The sequence below is a fragment of the Xiphophorus maculatus genome, chromosome 1, assembly GCF_002775205.1.
Source record: "Xiphophorus maculatus strain JP 163 A chromosome 1, X_maculatus-5.0-male, whole genome shotgun sequence".
Taxonomy (NCBI): domain Eukaryota; kingdom Metazoa; phylum Chordata; class Actinopteri; order Cyprinodontiformes; family Poeciliidae; genus Xiphophorus; species Xiphophorus maculatus.
In genome coordinates this window covers 19,244,529-19,266,777 of record NC_036443.1, presented here as the reverse complement: position 1 = coordinate 19,266,777, position 22,249 = coordinate 19,244,529, and the positions used below count along the sequence as shown (strand labels likewise).

General features: G+C 36.7%; 2 protein-coding genes across 3 annotated transcripts in view; one reads left to right on the top strand and one right to left on the bottom strand.

The window, feature by feature from the left end:
* dnah12 (dynein axonemal heavy chain 12) overlaps positions 1–18,490 on the bottom strand; it is a 33,368-nt gene extending 14,878 nt beyond the window's left edge. The window contains exons 1-46 of one of the 2 annotated variants that reach the window (XM_023337108.1): positions 18,388–18,490; positions 17,959–18,186; positions 17,748–17,838; positions 16,662–16,851; positions 16,243–16,312; positions 16,003–16,152; positions 15,725–15,920; positions 15,286–15,474; positions 15,047–15,200; positions 14,100–14,191; positions 13,821–13,999; positions 13,588–13,723; positions 13,371–13,496; positions 13,150–13,284; positions 11,127–11,320; positions 10,804–11,047; positions 10,525–10,710; positions 10,225–10,425; positions 9,900–10,094; positions 9,700–9,821; positions 9,469–9,604; positions 9,238–9,384; positions 8,671–8,790; positions 8,336–8,492; positions 8,082–8,254; positions 7,828–7,980; positions 7,506–7,745; positions 7,145–7,390; positions 6,907–7,026; positions 6,708–6,817; positions 6,449–6,632; positions 5,313–5,453; positions 5,145–5,228; positions 4,824–5,012; positions 4,590–4,709; positions 4,264–4,452; positions 4,038–4,189; positions 3,356–3,494; positions 3,036–3,202; positions 2,678–2,933; positions 1,894–2,190; positions 1,532–1,710; positions 1,153–1,345; positions 693–854; positions 402–596; positions 49–182 (exon numbers count right to left, since the gene is read on the bottom strand). In XM_023337108.1, the coding sequence (XP_023192876.1) occupies positions 49–182; positions 402–596; positions 693–854; positions 1,153–1,345; positions 1,532–1,710; positions 1,894–2,190; positions 2,678–2,933; positions 3,036–3,202; positions 3,356–3,494; positions 4,038–4,189; positions 4,264–4,452; positions 4,590–4,709; positions 4,824–5,012; positions 5,145–5,228; positions 5,313–5,453; positions 6,449–6,632; positions 6,708–6,817; positions 6,907–7,026; positions 7,145–7,390; positions 7,506–7,745; positions 7,828–7,980; positions 8,082–8,254; positions 8,336–8,492; positions 8,671–8,790; positions 9,238–9,384; positions 9,469–9,604; positions 9,700–9,821; positions 9,900–10,094; positions 10,225–10,425; positions 10,525–10,710; positions 10,804–11,047; positions 11,127–11,320; positions 13,150–13,284; positions 13,371–13,496; positions 13,588–13,723; positions 13,821–13,999; positions 14,100–14,191; positions 15,047–15,200; positions 15,286–15,474; positions 15,725–15,920; positions 16,003–16,152; positions 16,243–16,312; positions 16,662–16,851; positions 17,748–17,838; positions 17,959–18,170 (7,445 nt within the window). In that variant the 5' untranslated portion in view covers positions 18,171–18,186; positions 18,388–18,490. Of the gene's footprint in view, positions 1–48; positions 183–401; positions 597–692; positions 855–1,152; positions 1,346–1,531; positions 1,711–1,893; positions 2,191–2,677; positions 2,934–3,035; positions 3,203–3,355; positions 3,495–4,037; positions 4,190–4,263; positions 4,453–4,589; positions 4,710–4,823; positions 5,013–5,144; positions 5,229–5,312; positions 5,454–6,448; positions 6,633–6,707; positions 6,818–6,906; positions 7,027–7,144; positions 7,391–7,505; positions 7,746–7,827; positions 7,981–8,081; positions 8,255–8,335; positions 8,493–8,670; positions 8,791–9,237; positions 9,385–9,468; positions 9,605–9,699; positions 9,822–9,899; positions 10,095–10,224; positions 10,426–10,524; positions 10,711–10,803; positions 11,048–11,126; positions 11,321–12,302; positions 12,326–13,149; positions 13,285–13,370; positions 13,497–13,587; positions 13,724–13,820; positions 14,000–14,099; positions 14,192–15,046; positions 15,201–15,285; positions 15,475–15,724; positions 15,921–16,002; positions 16,153–16,242; positions 16,313–16,661; positions 16,852–17,747; positions 17,839–17,958; positions 18,187–18,387 lie in introns of those variants that run through there. The other variant, XM_023337111.1, reaches the window with a different exon arrangement.
* An 813-nt stretch (positions 18,491–19,303) lies between these two features.
* On the top strand, positions 19,304–22,064 carry LOC102234777 (glucose-induced degradation protein 8 homolog). Its single transcript, XM_005801672.2, has 5 exons — positions 19,304–19,374; positions 19,703–19,835; positions 19,928–20,124; positions 20,247–20,444; positions 21,043–22,064. The coding sequence occupies exons 2-5, from the start codon at positions 19,718–19,720 to the stop codon at positions 21,214–21,216; spliced, it is 687 nt and encodes a 228-aa protein (XP_005801729.1). The 5' UTR covers positions 19,304–19,374; positions 19,703–19,717; the 3' UTR covers positions 21,217–22,064.
* The last annotated feature ends 185 nt before the right edge of the window (positions 22,065–22,249 follow it).

Sequence of the window (22,249 nt, the reverse complement as noted above, 5' to 3'; positions counted from 1 at the left end):
TAATTTAGTTCACTGATAAATACTACATTTCATTGAACTGCGCATTACTGCTGTGAGAGTTGTTTAGCAGTGGTGTGAAATGTTTTGCAGATGGGGATGACCTCGATCCTCTCATTGTCCGTCATCTCCAGAGAACCCAGGAAGCAATTGGCTACTTTCTCAAGAGCTTCTTCTGGCCATGGCTGTAAGAGTGCAACAAAGAACAGGAAACAGGACCCGTCACACAGACATGAACAAGTGTAAAGATAAAGTTCTTCTGTCCCTTTTTATTAACTTCTTATCCAATTTTTACTTGCCTTTTTTCATGTCATATGCATATTTATTTTTACAGTAAAGTGAGATTTTATATATTTTATGTATAATATACTGTAAATAGTTGCCTCATTATAATTCCACAGTACCTGAAACCAGTCAATAGTGCAGCAGTTTATTAGAGATGGAAATTGCCGCAGACGATTTCGAAAGGCGATTCCAATGGGACTAAAGGCAACAACCACATGCAGGTTCTCTCTGCAGCGTGAGATGAAAAAGGCAAATAGAGCCAAGGGGTTCAGCTCCAGAGTTTTGTTACCAGCCTGGGCAACCGGACGTATTGCCTGCAAAATCAAGAGAAAAGCGTTTTAAACATACCCTAAAAAGACTAAATTATTTTAGGATCAATACCTTTCTTTTAAAGGTGTAAAGCAGCTTACCTCCATGATTTCTTGTTTCTCATCTACAGCAAACAGATTGGGCACTTCTCCTGTGTTCAGGACACTGTCTACATCTTCCAGAAAACCCTCATCCTTGATCTGGGCATCAGTTAACAAGAACACCATCTTCTGCCCTTTAACCCCAGCATTTTTCAGCAGCATCTACAATTTTTGGCATAGTATGTTTAAGCAAATGTTAAAACAACCATCTAAGTGACACATACAGCTCCTTGGACTGTATCGGAACTTTATTCATTTTGTGTTGTTGCAACCACAGACTTTGTATTTGTCTTTTGGATTATTCATATTTTGGTTGTATGTCACATTAGATCTCGGTACATTAAAACTTGTAGTTGTACAATGTCAAAATGAAAAAGGTATCCAAGTACAATATATGGTTTAACAAGGCACAGAATACGATAGTGTGAGGTGGAAGTGTCTTCAAATCTAATAGTCAAACCTTGAGGTCTTCTCTCCACTCTGTCATGCCGTAACTCTTAGAGATCTCAGGCTGGAACAAGGTCATGTGTGCCATTGATGTGGCCAGGCGGGTAATAGACTGGCGGCCGCTGCCTCCGACTCCAGCAAGCAGAGCATTGCCTCCAGGCTGCTTTAGCACACGGCTTACGCGGGACAAGTGCTCCAATACATAGCTACACAAGGCGAAGTCTTTTATCAGGTAATCAATCACGTTACTTTAATAACATAAAAAAGCTTAATTTCTGAATTTACAGCATAGAGGTCAAGTCTGCTGGTTTTGGATGTATTCTCATCCAAAATAAACTATTCATATAAAACTACTTCACATTTTAAACGCTGGGAGGAAAAAGGAAATGTACCGGAAGATGACGAGGTTCATCCGATTCTTGTGCATCTGGTTGTATTCTTCGAGACACGCTTCCACCACCACAGCAAACGCTTCTGTTGATGGCACCTCAGCGTATAAGCGCTCGTCATCCTCCAGCTCAGGCTCCATGTAATCACCAAAAAGAAGATTCCGCATGTCATCCTCTTCCAGCTGTAAAGACAAACAACACAAATTTAGAGTTTTCCAAATACAGTGTAATCTGTCACTGATTACTATGCTTTTACATTTGAAATTGTAAGAAAAAAGCCAGAACACCTCTTTTGTTTCATACGCTCAATGTCTAACAAACTGAAATCTACAAAATAGACAAAAGAAAACTGAAGTTTGGCTTACTTCGCTGCCTTTCTTTAGGTGATCAAAGACCTGTTCAAAGGACTCTTTGAAGTGATCTTTGACAATTCTGTTCATCAGTTTGTAGAGCCATGCTCTGTCTTTGTCGTCCACTAGACGATCATAGTAGACACGCAAGACTTCATGGACAAACAGGCGTGTCATGGTATGTCTGTTTTCCAGAGACTCTTTCTTCAGCAACAGGCAGCCTTGAATGACGCGGGAGAAATCTCGTAGGTTGAAAGTGTAGTGAGACTTGGCTGGTGTCGGTAGAAGGTTTTCCATGGCTTGTTTATACACCTTTAAAATATAAAAGAGAAGAGCATAAAAATGACCAAGAAAAAAATCAGAGGAAAAGATAAACATGAAGTTTAATCCCCTTAAACAGTTCCACCATTTTTAAGTAACAATTACAAACTTTGGTTTATTTCATTGAGCTGTGACAGATTAAAAGAACGTGGCATATAATAGTGCAACAGCATTTGTTTTCAGCCCAAATAAGTCCATCCTTTGTATTGCCTCTTTTTCTCAATGTTGAAAATTTGTGGAGTAAATTGAAAAAGTGTTTTCAACATTATCTTTTTTGCCTTACATTCATGTGCTACTTTGTGTTAGTCTGTCATAAAAATATTATACATTTTTTATACAATCAAGAGGCTGTCATATGTATCAAAAAATACACTGAAGTTAGTGTTGTAATGAGACCAAACCTAAAAAAGGTTTAAGAATGTTTTTACAAGGCACTAGTCTAAAGTGAAAGTTATAATATCTCTGAAAGGTAACTCACTTCCATTGTAGCTGCCACTATTTGGTTGCCAATGGTAAAACATTCAGGGGCGAATGCATTGTTTTTGAGGTAGAAAGCCACGATGTTGGAGAAAATGCGAACCATGGTGTCGTCACTGAAGGGATTTATGCTGACAATGTTGAAATGCCGAAGAAAGCGAGGTGTTACTGCATTTCTTCCACCACCAGGGGGACCCATTGCACATAGGAACTGGATGTCAATTAAGGTGATCCTTGTTGTATCCTTTAAGTCGTACCTGCCAGAGCATAAGAAGTGACATCTAAAGTTTTGAAAAAAAATATTTAGTGCATTTTTCCTTGTTGACTGTCTACAGTGGCTTCTAAGGGTAGGTTGATACCAGTTTCTATGGTCCATGTACTGTCGTAGAAGCTCCACAGGAGGTTGAGCACCAAACTGCTCCAGGGCAGGCATGTTCATGTCATCTACAAAGATGACACACTTTTTTCCCACTGGAGGGCCAAACACTCCTTTCCTTCTCTTATCTAACCTGGACATGATTATATTCTAAGAGATACAGCAAATACAAAATATAATTTAGAATACTGAGAACAGCTAAACGTTACTGTAAGAATACCATTGTATTCAATTAATCAATCAACTCTTTTAACAACTAATTATACGATGGGTTTCAACAACTCTCACATTACCAGAACTAACCTGGGTTTGATTGGCACTTGTCCGGGCTGAAAAGTTGATGAAAAAGGGCAGAAAACTGTCTTTGTCCAGATTGTTCATCATTTTCTCCTTCACATAAACAGACTTCCCAGTGCCAGTAGGGCCAACAAACAGGGGAGGACTGGCGAGATTATTTGTTAAATGATAAAAGCATGTTAAATACAGTGACTTAAAACAATATACACAGCCAGTCAGCAGTTTACCTAAACTCATCATTCACAAGAATTTCATATACATTTTCAACATTAATGATGCATTTGGCCCATATTAACATTAAGAAATACAACTGCATTGAGTAATTAAACCAAGAATTGGGTGCAAAAGTATATTCTTACTTTTGCACCCAATTCTTGTTTTAATTACTTGATCTTGATTATTTGATCTGTCTCTAATTAAACCATGGTCCAACATTGTATAATATTAGTGAAATTATAAGTCACATTAAGACATTGTATGGATTAGAGAAATTAATAGTAAATTCAAACTAGTTCACCTAATTCTTGTTTTTAAGCGTCATTAAAAGTGTTGATTTAATCATCATCAGACATCCATGGCCATAACGGGTTTATGTAAACTTCTAACAGGTACTGTAGATGAACTTCATATCTGTGGCATACATGCCGTTTTGAAATCTGAGTTGACTGTAATATCTAAGAATACTCACATTCCATGGTTGATGCAGAGGTCCATTAGATAAGTGTAGCGTACGGTGTCTATGGTGGGAACAATGATGTCCTGCACCTTTGTGTTTTTGTCTCCCAGGTAGATGCTCTTAATTGTTTCATTCCAGTGAAACCATTTTCCTCTTCCTTTAAACTGCAAAGACGTTTACAATACTATTTATTAACTCAACACTAATAAAAAACCTTCAGAATATAAGAGCAGATTACCTCGTAAAAGTAGTCATACACCAGGCCTTTTTCCTCCATGTGACACTCCCATTTCCCAACTGTTTCAGGGACTGGACATTCCTGTGTTTCTCCAGAAAGTGTGGCCCTTACGAACTGACTGAACTTCTCTCTGCTGTCTGCATCACAAGCACCTCCCACAGACCACACCAGGGAGAATGAAAAGGCTGCCTGAAAGCAAAAAAGAAAAGAAACAAAGGGAGAGAACAGCAAAACTTTCACTTAACTGATTTAAATCAAAAAGGACGTGCCTTGTTTTTGTAAAGTTGTAAGTTGAAAAATAAATTGACATAATAGAGTGATAGTACCATGATCCAGATGCGAATGTTCTTATCCTCTGGATGTGCCGTCAGTGGTTCAACAATCAACATCTCAAACAGTCGACACAGGGCCACCGCAGTGTTACTGTTGCTAGTGGAAACAACCTCCTGTGAGCAGAACCACATGATCAATTGTGCACATTTTTTATACAATCAAGAGAAACATTTTGCTGTAAGAGAAGCTTTTGCATCTATGAATTTGTGGCACAGGGCCCAGTTTACCTTGCACTGCTTGCGTAACTTAACGATGGAAGGTGGAAAGAGCCAGAGGAAGAGATCCATCAGCAGGTCATGATGGTCCTGAGACTTCAGAGGATCAGGAAGAGTGTTCATCCAAGAGATCACCAAAGGCTTCCAGCCTAGCTGAGAGGGTTCCATGTAGACCATACCACATCGACTGACTGTGGCAGGCTGCAGTTGCAAAATAATTTATTTAAAAAGATGCTAAAAAATACTTAACTAGATAACTTAAACATGTGAAAATGTATGTTGGCTGCACCAGAAGCTGCATACCACTATATAAACTGCACACTTTTAACTTACTGAAGCTTGTGACAGATCCATTGCTTCAAAAATAAGACTCATCTGATTGGACATCTGAATTATCTCACCGCTCATCAAGCACAACTGCAGATGAGAATTATAGAAAAAAAATCATGTTAATATATTGAAAACATAAGCATGCATATCAGTTTTACTTTAACTATGCACCTTTTTGTTGTCATCCAGTACAGTGTTCATGCTTTCAATCCACAGTGTATCTATGGGACCGTCAAACACCACCCACTTGCGCTCTGGTGTGTCTCCCAAGGCAAAGTCACGAAAAGTGTTGGCCACAATACCGTCTGTCCACTGAAAGAAACAGAAAGTCAGTAAGTGAAAAGAAACATCGAAGAATGGGCAACACATTATTCTAGGTGCAGTGACTAATAAAAGTATTTATATGTGTTTTTGCATGTTACAAACACAAATGTCAATACATTCACTGGAGTTAACTATGGTTTTCAGACTAACACAAAGTAATGTTAAAAATTTGATGCCGGACGTTTATTTATATAGTACGTGTCAGCAGCAAAGCAATTCAAAGTGTCTTATGTGATGAGGTGTGGCATGGCATTTTGCATTTAGCAGTTTTGCATCAATAACTTTTTTGTTGTTTTTTTTTTCTCCGAAGAGTTTTTTGCGGCGCTAGTGGCTCGTATTTATACAGTAGGCAGACAGGAAGGAGGGTGAGGAGACATGCGGCAAAGGTCGCCGGGACCGGGAGTCGAACCCGCGACGTCCACGTCGAGGACTAAGGCCTCCAAACGTGGGTCGTGCTAACCCCCTGCGCCACCACAGCACGCCCCTTACATCAATAACTTGAAAAAAAAAAAAAAACATTACCTTTTCACATCTAAACACTGACACGTCATCATTTCAATATAGATAAAATTAGATAAATATCAGTTTGATACATGTTGTGGGTGGTTCCCCAGCTTTATGGTGAACCTGTGGCCCAGGCTGAAGTCTTTTTTATCATCGTGCAAACAGTTTATCATTTCCATGTTGACCCTGTGTGTAAGTTCATACATCTTCAAAGTATCCCTGTCCATGCTGTGGAACAACAACCCCACAGCTTGATGCTGCCACCATCATTACGATGGTTCTTTCACACATATAGTTTTTAATATAGGTTGAAATGTTTACCCTGGTCTCATCTGACTAGTGAACCTCCTTCCTTTGTGGTTATAATGTGACAAAATGTGAAAAAGATCAATCTGTATGAGTGCATTTGCAAAGCACTGTACAAATGAACACAAAATGCTTTTGTGATATCAAGCAGATTATAAAAGGAACATAATTACCTCATGTGAAACTAGGTCAAACTGTCCAAAGAGCTGTCCCATAGTAATGGACTTTGGATTTAATGTCCTGAAGATGACCTTCTCTTCTCCTTCATGTCCTTTCTCATTCATCAGAGTCAGCGTGTCAGCTAAAACATGCAACACCTTTGTTTTCCCAGCAAAGGGCTCTCCCACCAGCATAAACCTGTAAAAAAACTGCTTTGTGTATAATTGTCTTTTATGGTAAACATAACCATATGAAAACCTAATCATAACCTACCCATGTCTAACTATCATCATCTCATATGTCTGTATGATCTTTTGCAAGAAGACTTCAGTTGGCTGCACATTATGCTTTTCACAGCACTCTCTAGCAGACTCTAAGAACAGCTGGCAAAAATAAAGGAAAACAGATAAAAACAAAGATACATTTAGAATAGCAAGACAGTAGTTTGAGTAAAAGTATTAACACATCAGACCTTATAGTCGGCCTCAGGAAGAGAGATGCCCGGGAAAAGATCGCTGGTGATTCCGTTGAACAAAGGAATATCATGGGACAGAAACTTGGGCTCATTGACATCCTTTATGGATCTCAGTAGCTGAATGTTACAACATAAAAAATTCACGAATAACTTAAGGTGATCTGATAACTGAAACTGAAATGAAAGGCATAAACTGAAGTTTATCAAACTAATTACATAACTTCTACACAATTACCAGAATGTCTTCATTCTCATTGGGATACTTAAGCTTGAGGTTTCCTGCAGCAACTAGCACTGCTTTGACAGCCCTCATGCCGTAATCGTAGTGAAACTGGGAGGAGAGCTGCTCTGAACAAAGCCTGTAGGTCATCACAATCTTTACTGACAGTGGTTTGGCATTGAGGAAGCCGTATGAGTACAGCGAGATCTCTGCGATCAGAGCATAGTTTGGGACCATCATGGCCACAGTTCGAAACAACACCTACAGAAAGGCAAAATGTACAGAAACACTGAAGCATTCTTACGTGTCATTACATTAATTAGGTACATTAAATAATAAAAATAAGACATATCATGAATTATTTCTGACAAAACACCTTGAGGTTGTCCGGAAGCTCTGAGCGTCCCGCGTAACCGGGGTTCATTGTTATGGAAACAAAGCAGTTGGGATTGAGCTTGAGCGTAGTTCCTTCAAAATCAAAGTACTCCAGTTTCAGTTCAATGGCTCTCTGGATGCACAGAACCTGCTGAGCCACTACAGACAGCACCTCCAGCTCAATACGGTTAAATTCATCAAAGCACGCCCAAGCTCCAGACGAGGCTAGACCTTTAAAAAACTATGCAATGGATTAAAATATATATTAAAAGAAGATTGTTAGCATATACGATAATTCACATTGAATTTCAAGAGAATAGTACTTTTCCCATTGCAATATAATCCAGTCCATCTGAACAGTTGAAGACCACACACTGCACAGCAAGAGCTTTGGCTAAATCCTTGGTGGTTTCAGTCTTTCCTGTCCCAGCTGGACCCTCAGGTGCCCCACCCAAATTAAGGTAGAAAGCTCCAATCTATAACAAAAGGGAACGGAATCAGATTTCAGCATTTATCAACAAGACAAGATGCATTATTCATATTTAAGATAATTTAAACAAATGTTTTTTTTAATTACCAGAGTTCTGTAGCATCTGTCAGTCAGAGGAGTGATGACCAGACGTGGTGAGTTCCCCAGGTACTCATAGGCGTAACAAACATCACAATTGATAATGCGAACGCGAACGTTTTCATTGGTCCAATAGTAACGAAGCTGAGCTAGCCACTGAAAGTCAGTTTCATGTGATACCCCTAAAAACAACAACACTAAAGCTCTTGGATCTGTACAAGAGAACTCCTTAAATATTTAAATGATTTTAGGGATGGTGTTACCTTTCTCTATAAGATCCACAACAACATCCCGGGCATGGACGTCAATTGTGACGAGCGCTCCCAAAGTAATCCGGGTTTGCTTGGAAAGTTTTCCTCTCACCAACTTTATGATGTCATTCAGCTGATCCTTCAGTTTTTCATAATAGGCTTTTATACCCTACAGAGAGAACAGCATACTGTTATGATTATTTGAAGAAATAATGTGTTCACTATAAAGTTAATAACATTACCGTTTATACAGCCACCTAATTAATCTACTTAGTCCAATTTAGAAAATCTCATAAAAAGTATGTCAAGATCTCAAATCAAGCAGAATAAAACACAGAAACACTCACTTTCACCCCTTTTCTGATGGCCTCATGAACCTCCACAGTCCAAAAAATCTGAGAGGTGCAAATAACTACCTGTCCAGGCCACTCTGTGACCCACTGGTCCCGTGGAGTCGCAGGATAGGCCTGCCATTTAAAAACATGGAAACATTTTATGGACCAGAAAATTTATGATATGTAAACAGAGGTTTACCCACACGCATCATCAACATTGATATCAGTTACATTTCAGGTATTTATTGGTGCACTAGATAAAATTCTCTACACCTAAGGGACATTTCTTCAAAAGTCAGTGAGGACATATATATATATATTCGACCATGCATAGTTTGGCATTAAGCGTTCCTCTTCTATTATATTGAACCTGGGTTATAGTAGTTTTCTATAGAGGACTATGAGAATATATTTTACTGTATGAACCAGAAAAGATCTGCATTCAATTCAAAATAGTTACCAAACACTTCAAATGCAAAATTCCAAGCCCAAAATCCATACATTAATGCAAAACACTCATGGTAATTATGACTGTAGGTAAACTTCTGCCACTAACATTATGTGTAACTATGATCTTACCAATCTTGAGCGGGCTATCACGTCTCTGATACTGCGAAGCATCACATCTTCCACCTGAATCAGCCACTTCTCCACAGCTCCTTTGGCTTCAGATGTAGAAATACGCTGGATTAAACCAACACGTTCGCCTTCGCTGCTGTACATGGCCTGAGCAAAAACAGTACACAGCCAATTAAAACCTAATCATGCACAATGTTACATTACGCATTTTGAATGATATGTGTGTCTTGCCTGAATATCCAGATTGGGTAAGAAGTCTAGTTTGGAAATACCCTCAAAACACTTTTTCAGATGAGGCTGAACTAGGAGTGGATCTTTGGTTTCAGAGAGAATCTCAAGCATTTCATCATTTGACAGAAAGAAGAACCTGCAAAATAGATCACGATAAAAATGTGAATATTGCCACATATAATAAAATCAATTGGTCGAAAATTGCAGAAAGGTTTTTGTTTGTTTGTTTACCGTGGAAAAAAGAGCCGTTTCTTCTCCAAATAAGCATTCAAACCTTTCATAATTTTATCAAGGAGCTCGTTGGAATTTACCAGCTTCTCCAACAAACTAGGAAGCGCGGTTGCTGGCAGAATCTAAGATGAAGTAATGCGGTATAACTAAAAGATCTGTTGTCAAAAATGAAAACAGTTTTGCTTTATTTTATTTTTTACCATAGGATCTTTGACACAATGCCTCATGATCTCTTTCCAGTTTCTGTCTACAGCTTGAAAAAGCCTTCCTTCTTCTGGTATCTGCTGCATGATGTCCTGAGATGAAAAGATAGGCTCCAGGTAAAGCCACTGGGCCTGCACCTTCAGCCACTCATCTATGATTGTCTGAATGTTAAGCAGGCGCTCCTCCCATTGCTAAAAGCAGAAAAGAAACTCTTTTATGATTTTATAGTACAGAACTATGACTAATATTTTTTTTTACAATGAAAACTTCAGAAAATTGTTGTACTCATTCATAACGGAAACTGTCTCCAGAACAGTTTACCTTAATTTCTTTCTCAAATGGTTTGATGAAAGGTGAGCCCCTCATTGTTTGGGTCTTTACAATTTGGTCATCTAACATTGTCTGAACATCATCCAAAGAAGTCAAAATGGAAACACCGGTCTCCCTGTAAGGTTGATGGTTGAAGGCAACACCGTCCCAAGTTTGCACCATGGTTTGCATGGCTTTCTCCAGGGAAAACTCCTACAATGAAAGATGGTTTACAAGACTAGCCTACAATCAGATCATAGACCTTTTGTGACAACCTGTAGAACAAAACAAAACATCCTACGGGAGTCTCACCTTACTAGCAGCAGCACTGATAGACTCAAACTCAGTCAGATAAGGTGTTAAGTTTTGCTTTAAAACTTTGCGTAATGTTGTTCCAGAATTAGGGGTTAGGTCATGATCGACTATTTTAGACATGCTGTCCCAGTGACGTTGCCTGATACCCGGGTTACACAAAACAGACACGACAGGAACATGCTCCTGTTGATGCAAAGATACATAAATTAAAAGCTACACCCTAGCAAAAAAAAGTTATGTTATGTTACAATTCAATCATCAGCAGTTTTTAAATACCTTAAACGTTTTGATCTGTGTCATAGCACCAGAACACAGAATTACTGCTGGGTCATCTGGCCTTTTGACATCTTCCTCAGAGACCTTTTGCTTTTTCATTCCAGAAATCTTTTCCTTCTCTTGTGCAGCCTTAACCTGCTTCTGCTGGAAAAACTTCAGCAATTTAAAAACTTCCCTATAAAACTCATCCACTTGAATTTCCATAGTCTCCCCATTTAGTTCCAAGAAAGAGCCATCCATCCATCTGTTCATAAATAGAGAACACGTTTATCACAGGGTGTTATTAAAATTGAAATGTTGCAGTTTAGGGACTGATTTCAGACCTGCTTTCTGTGTTTTGCCATTTAAGGACGAATGCAAACAGCTTATGGTATGGTTCAATGTGTTCCTTGATGGCTTCAACTTCAGGGTAAGACGTCAGGTCCCATTGGTAGAAGACTTCTTCCTTATTAACAATGTCTACTGCCTCCTCAGCATCCCGGAGAAGTTGCTGTATCATTCTTACCTTTGAAATATACTGTTCAAAATGTATGTTTAATAAGATTATGGCTTTGGGGCAACCATAGATAATGAAAGTTGCAGAAACAGCTGACAAAGTATGTTACCCTCCATTTCATAGAGATACCTTGTAAAAGTATTTTTTTTTCTTATTAGAACCACAAGCTTCAATGAACTTTACATAGATTTTATGAGACAGACTAGCACAAAATGAAACAAAGTTCTGTGGTTTTTATTTTAAAAATGAAAATCCAAAAAGTGTGGCAGATACATTCAACCCCCTTTACTCTTATACTTCTAAATAAAATTACTACTGGCCTTCAGAAGTCACCTAATTAGTAAATAAGAGTTGAATGGAGCTTAATGGGGCAACTGTGGTAAAATGGATAGAATCATGATCTTGCAGTCAGAAAGTTGTGAGTTCTGTTCCTCGTGCTGCCAATGTGCCAATGTAATCTACCATCTGTGTGTAAGTGTATGAATGTGTGCATGTTAGTGCAACACGGTGTATACATGATACAGTGTTTACATGATAAAGTGCTTTACATGACGCCAGTACTAAAACTGGCGTCTAACAAAAGTAAATAAGACTTTGATTTAACTTATATTTTAAACACATTTTTGTTTTATTTGCCTATTATGTAAATATGAAATCCTTTTGTTTTTTTGAGATTTAGTAAAGAATTTAGAAGTAAAGAATGGAATTCTTTACTTCTATTCAGCAACTGCCTTATTGCTGAAATGTACTATACAAATAAACTTGACTTAAAATACATTGAAGTTTGTGGTTATAATATGAGAAAATATGGAAAAAGTTCAGTGGGTATAAATACTTTTGAAATGCTTTATATACAGTATGTGTTGTTGTCTTAGCAAGAATAAATGTTGCTAAAACATACCCTGCATGACAGGTGAAATCAAAACTGATCAATAATCTCATAAAAAAAAAACATACAAAAAAACTTGCCAAGGTTTATGTAATAGCCGAAATGACACTGTACCTGCTGCAACATATCCAGGCGAGAGCATTCCACTATCTAGCACAGACTAGCACAAAATGAAACAAAGTTCTGTGGTTTTTATTTTAAAAATGAAAATCCAAAAAGTGTGGCAGATACATTCAACCCCCTTTACTCTTATACTTCTAAATAAAATTACTACTGGCCTTCAGAAGTCACCTAATTAGTAAATAAGAGTTGAATGGAGCTTAATGGGGCAACTGTGGTAAAATGGATAGAATCATGATCTTGCAGTCAGAAAGTTGTGAGTTCTGTTCCTCGTGCTGCCAATGTGCCAATGTAATCTACCATCTGTGTGTAAGTGTATGAATGTGTGCATGTTAGTGCAACACGGTGTATACATGATACAGTGTTTACATGATAAAGTGCTTTACATGACGCCAGTACTAAAACTGGCGTCTAACAAAAGTAAATAAGACTTTGATTTAACTTATATTTTAAACACATTTTTGTTTTATTTGCCTATTATGTAAATATGAAATCCTTTTGTTTTTTTGAGATTTAGTAAAGAATTTAGAAGTAAAGAATGGAATTCTTTACTTCTATTCAGCAACTGCCTTATTGCTGAAATGTACTATACAAATAAACTTGACTTAAAATACATTGAAGTTTGTGGTTATAATATGAGAAAATATGGAAAAAGTTCAGTGGGTATAAATACTTTTGAAATGCTTTATATACAGTATGTGTTGTTGTCTTAGCAAGAATAAATGTTGCTAAAACATACCCTGCATGACAGGTGAAATCAAAACTGATCAATAATCTCATAAAAAAAAAACATACAAAAAAACTTGCCAAGGTTTATGTAATAGCCGAAATGACACTGTACCTGCTGCAACATATCCAGGCGAGAGCATTCCACTATCTGCTCTGACAAGTTTCCCAATCTTTCAAGGTCAATCATTAATTTTTCCCTTTTCTCTACCAGCTCTTTCTCTCCCTTCTGTTTGGCAGTCTGCAAGACCTGGAAAATAACAACCGTGTGCAGAGTCAAATCTAAAAAATAAATCTATTAGAAATTTAAAGAATGATATAGTTCAGAAGACGCACCGCATCATTGAGCACAAAAGCATCGAGTATATTTTTGGGCCAAAGGAAAACAGTCGAGTTAAGTTCCAAATCCTCTGGTTCCATTATGTGGACATCCAACATATACATAAGTCTGGTGCTTGCTTCCTGTAAGTGCATGTTGGGATGTATATGAGATTTAAGAAATGTTGTTTTTCTGCAAGACACAACAGCTAGGACCAAATGTCCAATTAGTCACCTGTAGTTTTTCATTTAGGTCTTCAAGAGTCTTTGTTTTGGTCAAAATCATGTAGTCTACCATCTGAGCCATAGCATCTATGTTTTCTGGAATTTCCTGAGATTTCTCTTGAATGATTTCAAATTCAGAGCAGATCCTTTCCATACAAAAAAGAAATCATGCATAATGAGACCATGAGAATGTCTAGAAATGAGAAACAGGCTTGACTGAAAATGCCACAAGAGGGGACCTACTCTAGATTTTGCTCCCGATGTTTGGTGACCAGTGTTTTCAGAAGAATGTCAGCAAACATTTTGGCTTTATCACATAAGCTTTGTTTGAGCTCCTCACATTCCAGATGGATCATTGGGAAGTAGACTTTTGATGGGAGGTTGGTAATCTCCCTTGAGAGTGCATGAAACTCCTCCACTTCCTTTACCAGACAAGGTTAAATACATTCAGACATAAACCAAGACATGGTGAAGTCATAATGTGTCATAAAATGAATTAAGTTCAGCTTTAAGATTCTTTACTTCAGTAAACTCTTCAAAAGTGTGCTCCTCTTTCAGAAAAGTGTCCACTTGAGTCTGCGCAGTTCCATTCACAAGCCAGTCATAGCTTTTAACTTCAAAATAAACCACAAAAGCAAGTTATGAATTGATACAGTTTCTAATGTGAAGTTTAAATATAATTGCAATAGTTTTTGTTTTTTAATTATGCAATTTTGCTGTTCTTTTCCCAGCGTGGAATGATCATACAAAACAGAACGTTCTTAAGTTTTAAAAACAAGATTCTTGTTGATAAATTTGAATTTAATGTGGATTTTCTCTATCACAGGTTAAAAAAATATTCATATGGGTTTAAATTTCTATGAAAACACAAATTAGTATATAAGTAAATGTCATTTATCAGCACCACTCCAGAAGGTAAATATTAACTACTGAATAAAGCAAACTAACCATTTCAAAACCAGTTTTAAAATTTGCTCAAGATCCTTGTCAGGCTAGAACATCTGATTGTGAAGGTTGAACTAGATAATGCTGGAATACCAGTGTCAGTGTCCACAGTAAGGTGAGACTATCGGAAAGGCAGGTCCATGTCAGAAGACTGCTAAGAATCCTAAGAAGACTGGTCAGACATCCAGCCACAATCATGGCGGAAGCATGCTGATGGCTAGAAAATGAGTTTGGTCTCTCTGCAACGTACCTCATTGCATTCATTCAAAAATTAGTGGGTGTGGCTGCATACATTTGATAATATAAACACAAAATTCAAACATGTTTACCAAAAACATGCCTTCAAAAATCCTTAACTTAGTTTTTTTTTATAAAAACATTTTACCACAAGAAAAGAATGGATGAACTCCATTCAATTAATGGTTCAGTGAGTACGACCACTGATTACTGGTTATTTTAATTTTTTGCGGACCAAACTCAAAATAATATTTATGCCAATGATAAGTGCATGAGTGCTATATCACCGTAGGTCTTCAAATGTTTGTCAGGTTCCTCCAAATGTTTGCGCACAGCATTTGTCACAGTGACCAGAGCCCAAGTAAGGATCTCATCAGGAACGCAGGCATCCACACATGGAGATGAAGTTTGGGCCAACCAAGACTGCACAGTCTGTACTCTCTATAAATAAATAATAAGAAGGCAATTTCTTCTCAACACACACACATACACAAACACTAATTAAGCTTAAAATGAGAAATCTTACCTGCAGTGAGCTTGCTATGGAATTGATTATCTCTAAAACAGAATCTTCTAAATCTTTGAGAGTTGGGTAAATGTCCATTTTTCCATCATCAAATGTCAAACTCATGAGAAACACTGGCAAGCAGTGCTGATTGCTTGGATCGAAAAAGCTGACAAACCTTTTTACACTTTCCTGAAGTAGGAACTTCAACTATAAATTTGGAAAAAAAATATATCACTTTAAGTCATAATATGCCTGAGAAATTGTTTGTAATATGAAATAAACCTCATAAATGATCTGTCTGCCATATTTCTCAATGAAACAATTTCAAGTGTAGGAACCTTTAAACATTAGTCAGTTGCAGGTTGTAGCTGTGTCCTGTATCATATTTTTTCTAATTACATCATTCAAACATATTCTTAAAAGTAAAGACAATAAATAAATGAAAAAACTTAAATACCTGATTGGACATGAGGGTAGATGCACAGTTGTAAAAAGAATTCAGCTGCTCCTCTTTCAGTTCACCTACGATTTCCTCAGTTGTTAATAACTGAATGATTTGAGGAAACCAGGTATTCATAATTTCAGATTCTTTCTTCTCACACTCTACAGCTGCACTTCTCTCTACACTTTTACAACTCACAGGTTCGAAGCCTCTGTGCGGAAAAAAATATCCTTACAGGAAACTTAAGACTTACAACTTAGAGGTGGTTATTTACCTTGATAATGTAGTCCTACCTGCATCTACATGACTCAAGTAGGACCATACCGGTAAAAGATACATAGCCAATATCCAATATAGCTTGCATCACTGGGTGCAGAATATGGAGTTTTCGTCTCACAAGTTTTGCTCTTTTTGTAAAGGTGCAATGGCAAAAAGTATCAACCCTTGAGAGAAATAAAAAAGACAATCTTTAAAAATAGTCAAACAAAACAAATTAATTATTGTATAATTATGAAGCCTATTCTAGAACTCACGTTGGTTGGCCAGATCTCTGTACTTCTGAATCTTCTTCTACTCTGTGGGGATCCTTTAACACTGTGTCCACTGAAAGAAGAAAAAATGCAATACAAAGACATGATTTACTTGAACTCCATTTGCACAAACCAAATACATTTCTCTGTGAAGATACTCAGACTCATTTGCATTGTGTCATGCTTGAATCAACAACTTTCATCGTATTTTACTAAGATTATATATAAAAGAACACAAAGTAAAATAACTTTAGAAAGAAAAATATGGATGGTTTCAAAATATTTTTTATAAAATGTATCTATGTGTATTCATCCTCTTTACTCTGATACCCCTAAATAAAATCCCCTGTACAATTCTGAACTACTTTGTGTTGAGTTTAAGGGGTGCAAATACTTTTGCACACCCATGTAACTAGCCTTACCTGTGTGCTTTACAATCACGTTGCGGAACTCCTCGGTGGCCTCCGTACAAAGCTCCTGCAGAAGTTTATCTGCCTTCGGGTACTCTCTCAGTTCAGGTGCGATTCGGGCAACCACTGAGTCTAGCCACTCTTTCTGGATTGGAGCGAACGGTCGACTCTCTACACAATGCTTCATGAATCTGTATTTCATCTTCAAGCAATGCAGAACAAAATAAAAGCAATAAATATTTTTAAAAATCTTGAAATATTTTTTTTTCTGGAAAACTTAACAATTTGTTTACGTTCATCACACAGAATCTGTAAAAACAGTTTGAAGTTAGTTTTGCAATACTTCTTCTTCTTTGTACCAGGGTTTGTATTCAAGATGTGCACATACAGTTGAGAAAACAAAATTCAATCCCGTGCTGATTTTCCTTTTTTCTCACAAATGCAGCTTCTCTAATTCTCTACTCTTTCAGGGAAAGAGTATTAACTAATAAAAAAAAATACATTACAGAAAAGTAAAAGTACTGTTTGGTTTGTTTCTTTATACAATATTTTTTGTTCTTTCTGCTCCCTTCTCACTTGTGTATACTAAGAATTGTAAGAGAATGCCTTTGTAAATTAATGATGAAGTTTGTTAAAACGAGTGATTGATATTTCTTCCATTTCTCAATAAATGCACAAACACCTGTGACATTCTCACCAAGCTTACAAATTATGTTCTTAATGTTCATTCCTTGTCCAGATCAACAATATTGTCCCTGACATAATTATTGTTATTTGATAACTGCTCATGGAGGTGGGGAGGGTTCAGGGTGGAACTGAAAAAAAATTATTGTGTTGATTGATCACAGCATGGTCACATAACTAATCTGTGAGAACCAGGATTTTAGTTGCACTATTGGGAATAAAATACCAATTTTACTTAATGACATGCGAACCAGATTATATCATTTACGTAATGTATTTTTGTGTAGATATTCAGTCTCCACACATTAGAAAAATGTCATCAACTGTAGAGACTTTCCTTTTATTTGTAAGTGAGCAGACTTTGAAAATCAACAGGAGACATTCCACCCCAACAGTAAATAAAAATATTCATACTCGGCTTGGAATCACTGGTTCTGGAGAAGGAGGTTCACGCCCAGCTTCCCTCTCCTTGGTCTTTGTGCGAGCCTCCACTGCTCTGGAGAGCCTGCAGTAAATCATATTGTACCTCAAACAGTCAAAACCGATGATCAATTTCAATAGCATTATTTGCCGCAACTGCCACAATCACAATAAATGATTTGTAAATTAAAAAAAAAACACCTACAATGTCATTTGAAAATGTTTTTCTTGCATTGTTCTCCTGTGTCTCAGTAGCTTCTTGTGAGCCTCTTCTCTCTTCTTCATTTCTTTCGCCATCTCATTTTGTGCAATAATGGAGCTCTCCAAAGCTCCCTTGAGTTTCTCTATTGGGGGCAGAACTTGTAGCTTTGGCAGGCCCTCCAGGGTTGCTTTACTAATCCCTGAAGAGGTAGCCATTTCTGACAATAGCCACCTGGGGAGAAAGAAAATTTGAAGGTCGTTTTAAGTTTGCTGCTGGTTTGCTAACCTTTAATTTTTGTTTAAGCTCTCTCCGACTTACAGCACTAATAATAGACGCTGAACATTCAAACAGTATTTATAAAAACAAAGCAAACAAAAAAAAAAAAAAAAAACACATCTGCACAGAATAACAAAATGCACCAAATACGTTTACCTTTGGGCTTATGATGAAGTATCAATACGTTTAAGGACGTGAGTTTATAGTTTAATATCGCCGTCTTCAAATGTTTCCTCTACATGAATGTCGGAATCTAAAAGTTGTTGGTGCCGTTACCAGGACAACAGTAAACGGGAGGGGGCAGTGGGCGGGGTCTGCACTCGGCAACTGCCGACCAAAATGCTCAAGAAAAGTTATAAAGACATCTCAAAGTATAATTACAATATTGGCAAACAGACTTAAAAAGATTTATAAATAAATAAATATCAATAAGTAAATTAATACATTTCAATATAACACTTCCACTGTATGTCTATTTTTTTCAACACGAAATTATGGTATAGGTTACATAACATGTTGCTTCTGTTATTGTAGGCTACATGTCAATAAATGCGAGGTTTTTTTTTATTTAATTCAACCGCTTAGAAAAGTTAAGAGCATTAATATAATATTTATAATATTCAGTATCAGGCAATGATTATCATTGGACTGTTTAAAACACAGCATTTATATATATATATATATATATATATATATATATATATATATATATATATATATATATATATATATATATATATATATATATATATTGGAACAAACCTATATATCCAAGGTTTACCTGTATTTTGTTTCATTTACCTGAATTAATACAGTTAAATGAGTACTGTGGTGTAGGTGATCAACATATTCTGAATATCAAACATGTAGAAATGAAAGAGTTCAGCTGATTAACAATATTGCTTCTAAAATGAAAATAGAATAGTTTAATTGAAGTATTAAAGAGAAGTTATCACAGATTGACAAAACTGTTTGAAGGTATATCTTAGCGTCGTTTCAGTCCACACTCTATACCAGTTGGTGGCAGTAATGCACACCTAATGTTTTTCCCAACCGCCAAAAAAAAAACTCTAAGAGAAGAAGAAGCGGCTCATCCTTCGTTAGCTAGCTAGCTACTGTTGGGAAGTAGCAACAACATTTCAGGTATTGTGAAGAATAACTTGTACGTTATATTGGAAGTATGTGGTAAGATACGGAAAATAGATCAAATTAAGCACGATACGACTTGTTTAGGTCTTACATAGAGAAAAATATCTGCATGTGGAGACCGACATGTTCTGTGTTTTGATCCGTGTTGATGGAAGCCAGGCTTCAGTGTTGTGTTTTTCACCGAAGGCCGTAACAGTTGTTATTTTCAATTTCCGGTTTCATATTTCTGCTGGAATAGATAGCTAGCCGTCAGTTATCCTAAGTGATTAATATATGAGATCATCCTGTTTGCTGTTAACACGGCCTTCTTACCCTCTTGTAGGATCTTATCATCATAATGAGTTATGCAGAGAAGCCGGAGGACATAACAAAGGAAGAGTGGATGGATAAACTCAACAATGTCCACATTCAGAGAGCTGATATGAATAGACTGATAATGAACTACCTGGTTACGGGTAACGTACCGTCATTATCAGACGCACGTAAACAGTTGTTTTGCAAATGCTGTTTGCTTTAGAATAAAATCATCTCATTTTATGTTTTACAGAGGGATTCAAAGAGGCAGCAGAAAAGTTCAGGATGGAGTCTGGAATAGAACCCAGTGTGGACCTGGACTCCTTAGATGAACGGATTAAGATCAGGGAGTTGATATTAAAAGGACAGATTCAGGATGCCATTGCGCTTATTAATAGTCTGCACCCAGAACTGCTCGATACAAACCGTTACCTGTACTTTCACTTACAGGTACTGTAAAACACAAAGTGGTCAGCTTGACTTCATTTTCTGGTTGTTATTTCAACTGCTTGACTTACTGTGCTGTATTTTGTATTCAATAATTTGCACCTGTCGTGTTTTGAAACATGCAGCAGCAGCATCTTATTGAGCTGATTCGTCTGAGGGAGACAGAGGCTGCCCTTGAATTTGCCCAGTCGCAGTTAGCAGAGCAAGGAGAGGAGAGCCGAGAGTGTCTAACTGAAATGGAGAGGACACTGGCTCTGTTGGCGTTTGACAACCCTGAAGAGTCTCCCTTTGGAGATCTGCTCAATATAATGCAACGACAAAAGGTAGAGTCAACAGACATTTAGAATAACATTTTCTGTGATTAAATTGGCATCTTTAGTTTAGTAAGTTGGTTTATTCTATTATTTTGGGGCTCATTTACCCTGTAATTTTCCTGCTAAAATCAGTAAGTAAAAAAAAAAAAATTGGACAACAGTTCAGTAAAGTTAAATACATACAAGTTATGATAACATGGCATGAAAATAACAAAAAAAGATCTCTAAAAGTCCCTTTTGTATTCTTGTATAAATAATTATTATTTTTATTATCAGGTTATATTAAGGCCAAGACAGCAAAATTGTCTTGTGTGAAATTATTGTATAGGAATGCACATTATAAAACATTAAAGATTATTTGCAATATAACCATTAAAACTACAGTTAAATAATATGTGGTCTGTTCAACTATTAACAAAATCTCCAATCAGAACAGTTTATGTAATGTTTCTATATGTTTAATATTAGAAATTATTTTTGTCCTCATGTTTTCTTTATATGAGAATAATATTCACTGTTTAGTGAAGCTTTTATTTTGAGTGGAGCCTTCACCAGTTTAAGACTATTTTTATAAAAGCATTAATATGTGTCTTACTTTCTCTCCCAGGTCTGGAGTGAGGTTAATCAGTGTGTACTAGACTACGAAAACAGAGAATCTACTCCAAAGCTGGCCAAGCTACTGAAGCTACTGCTCTGGGCTCAGAACGAACTCGACCAAAAAAAAATTAAGTATCCCAAAATGACCGACCTGAGCAAGGGAACGATCGAAGACCCCAAATAAAGACTCAAATTAAATAAATGACATGTTGTTACAGAACGGACACAATTCCTTATCTATTTATAACCCAGGAAGCTGAATCAGTTAGAGTACAACCTTTTCTTTTTTTGTAAGGGTTGCCTTTTGATACTTTGTTAATTCTGAACTGGACTGATTGCAATTTAAGGTTACTTCTTACTCTATAACAACCAAACCAGTTACTTTATTTGGTATTATAATTTACATGTCTGTCTATGTAAAGCTAAAATGTTTTATTTACTCTAGTTTTTCTGTCTGCTGGCAGGGAATGTTGTTGGCAGAGGAGGTTGTAAATAAAGCCTAAATTAGGCTGATGGTCTGTGTGTGTGTGTGCCCACTCAAAGGATGCAGGGTTTCATCAGGAAAAACTGCTGGCTCAATGTGCAATTCTTAAAATAAAAACCTTCTTTCAGGAAATACATTTCAACCGGTGGAATTTCATCTGATACTTACATGTGGTGAAAATAGTCAGTATGCATTATTTGGGGTGTTTAAGGTTACTGTGACTGAAAGCTAAATTTAAGAATCACAATGCTTTATTTACACACATTAAAAATTGTGATAGACACACAATCATAAATGAAACCCTCAAGGTTTAAGTTATGGTAATAATTTGATAAGATTACTGGAGTATTGGAATCTACAGCATACTGTGACTATAAGCTTGAGTAACATGATGTTTAAAGATGTGAATGGGTAAATACACTTGCAAACATGGAGACACTATTAGACTATTACGTATGAGTGATTTACATTTGTAGCGACTTGGCTAAATTCTGATGTGCTTTTTCTCCCCTGCTATATTATTTTGCAATAAAAGTTGATTTATCCTACACGGCAAGTCACGTGTTTCTGTTCATGGAAATGTCAAATCTTCATTATTTTTTATGGATCACTTTAGAAAGGAAAAATATTTCAGGCAAATAATTGAATCTAATCTGAATATAATCAGTTTCACATTAAGTAGTTTGGTGTTAATATTTTGTTCAGCTGTAAAACTATGATTTGGGAGATTTTT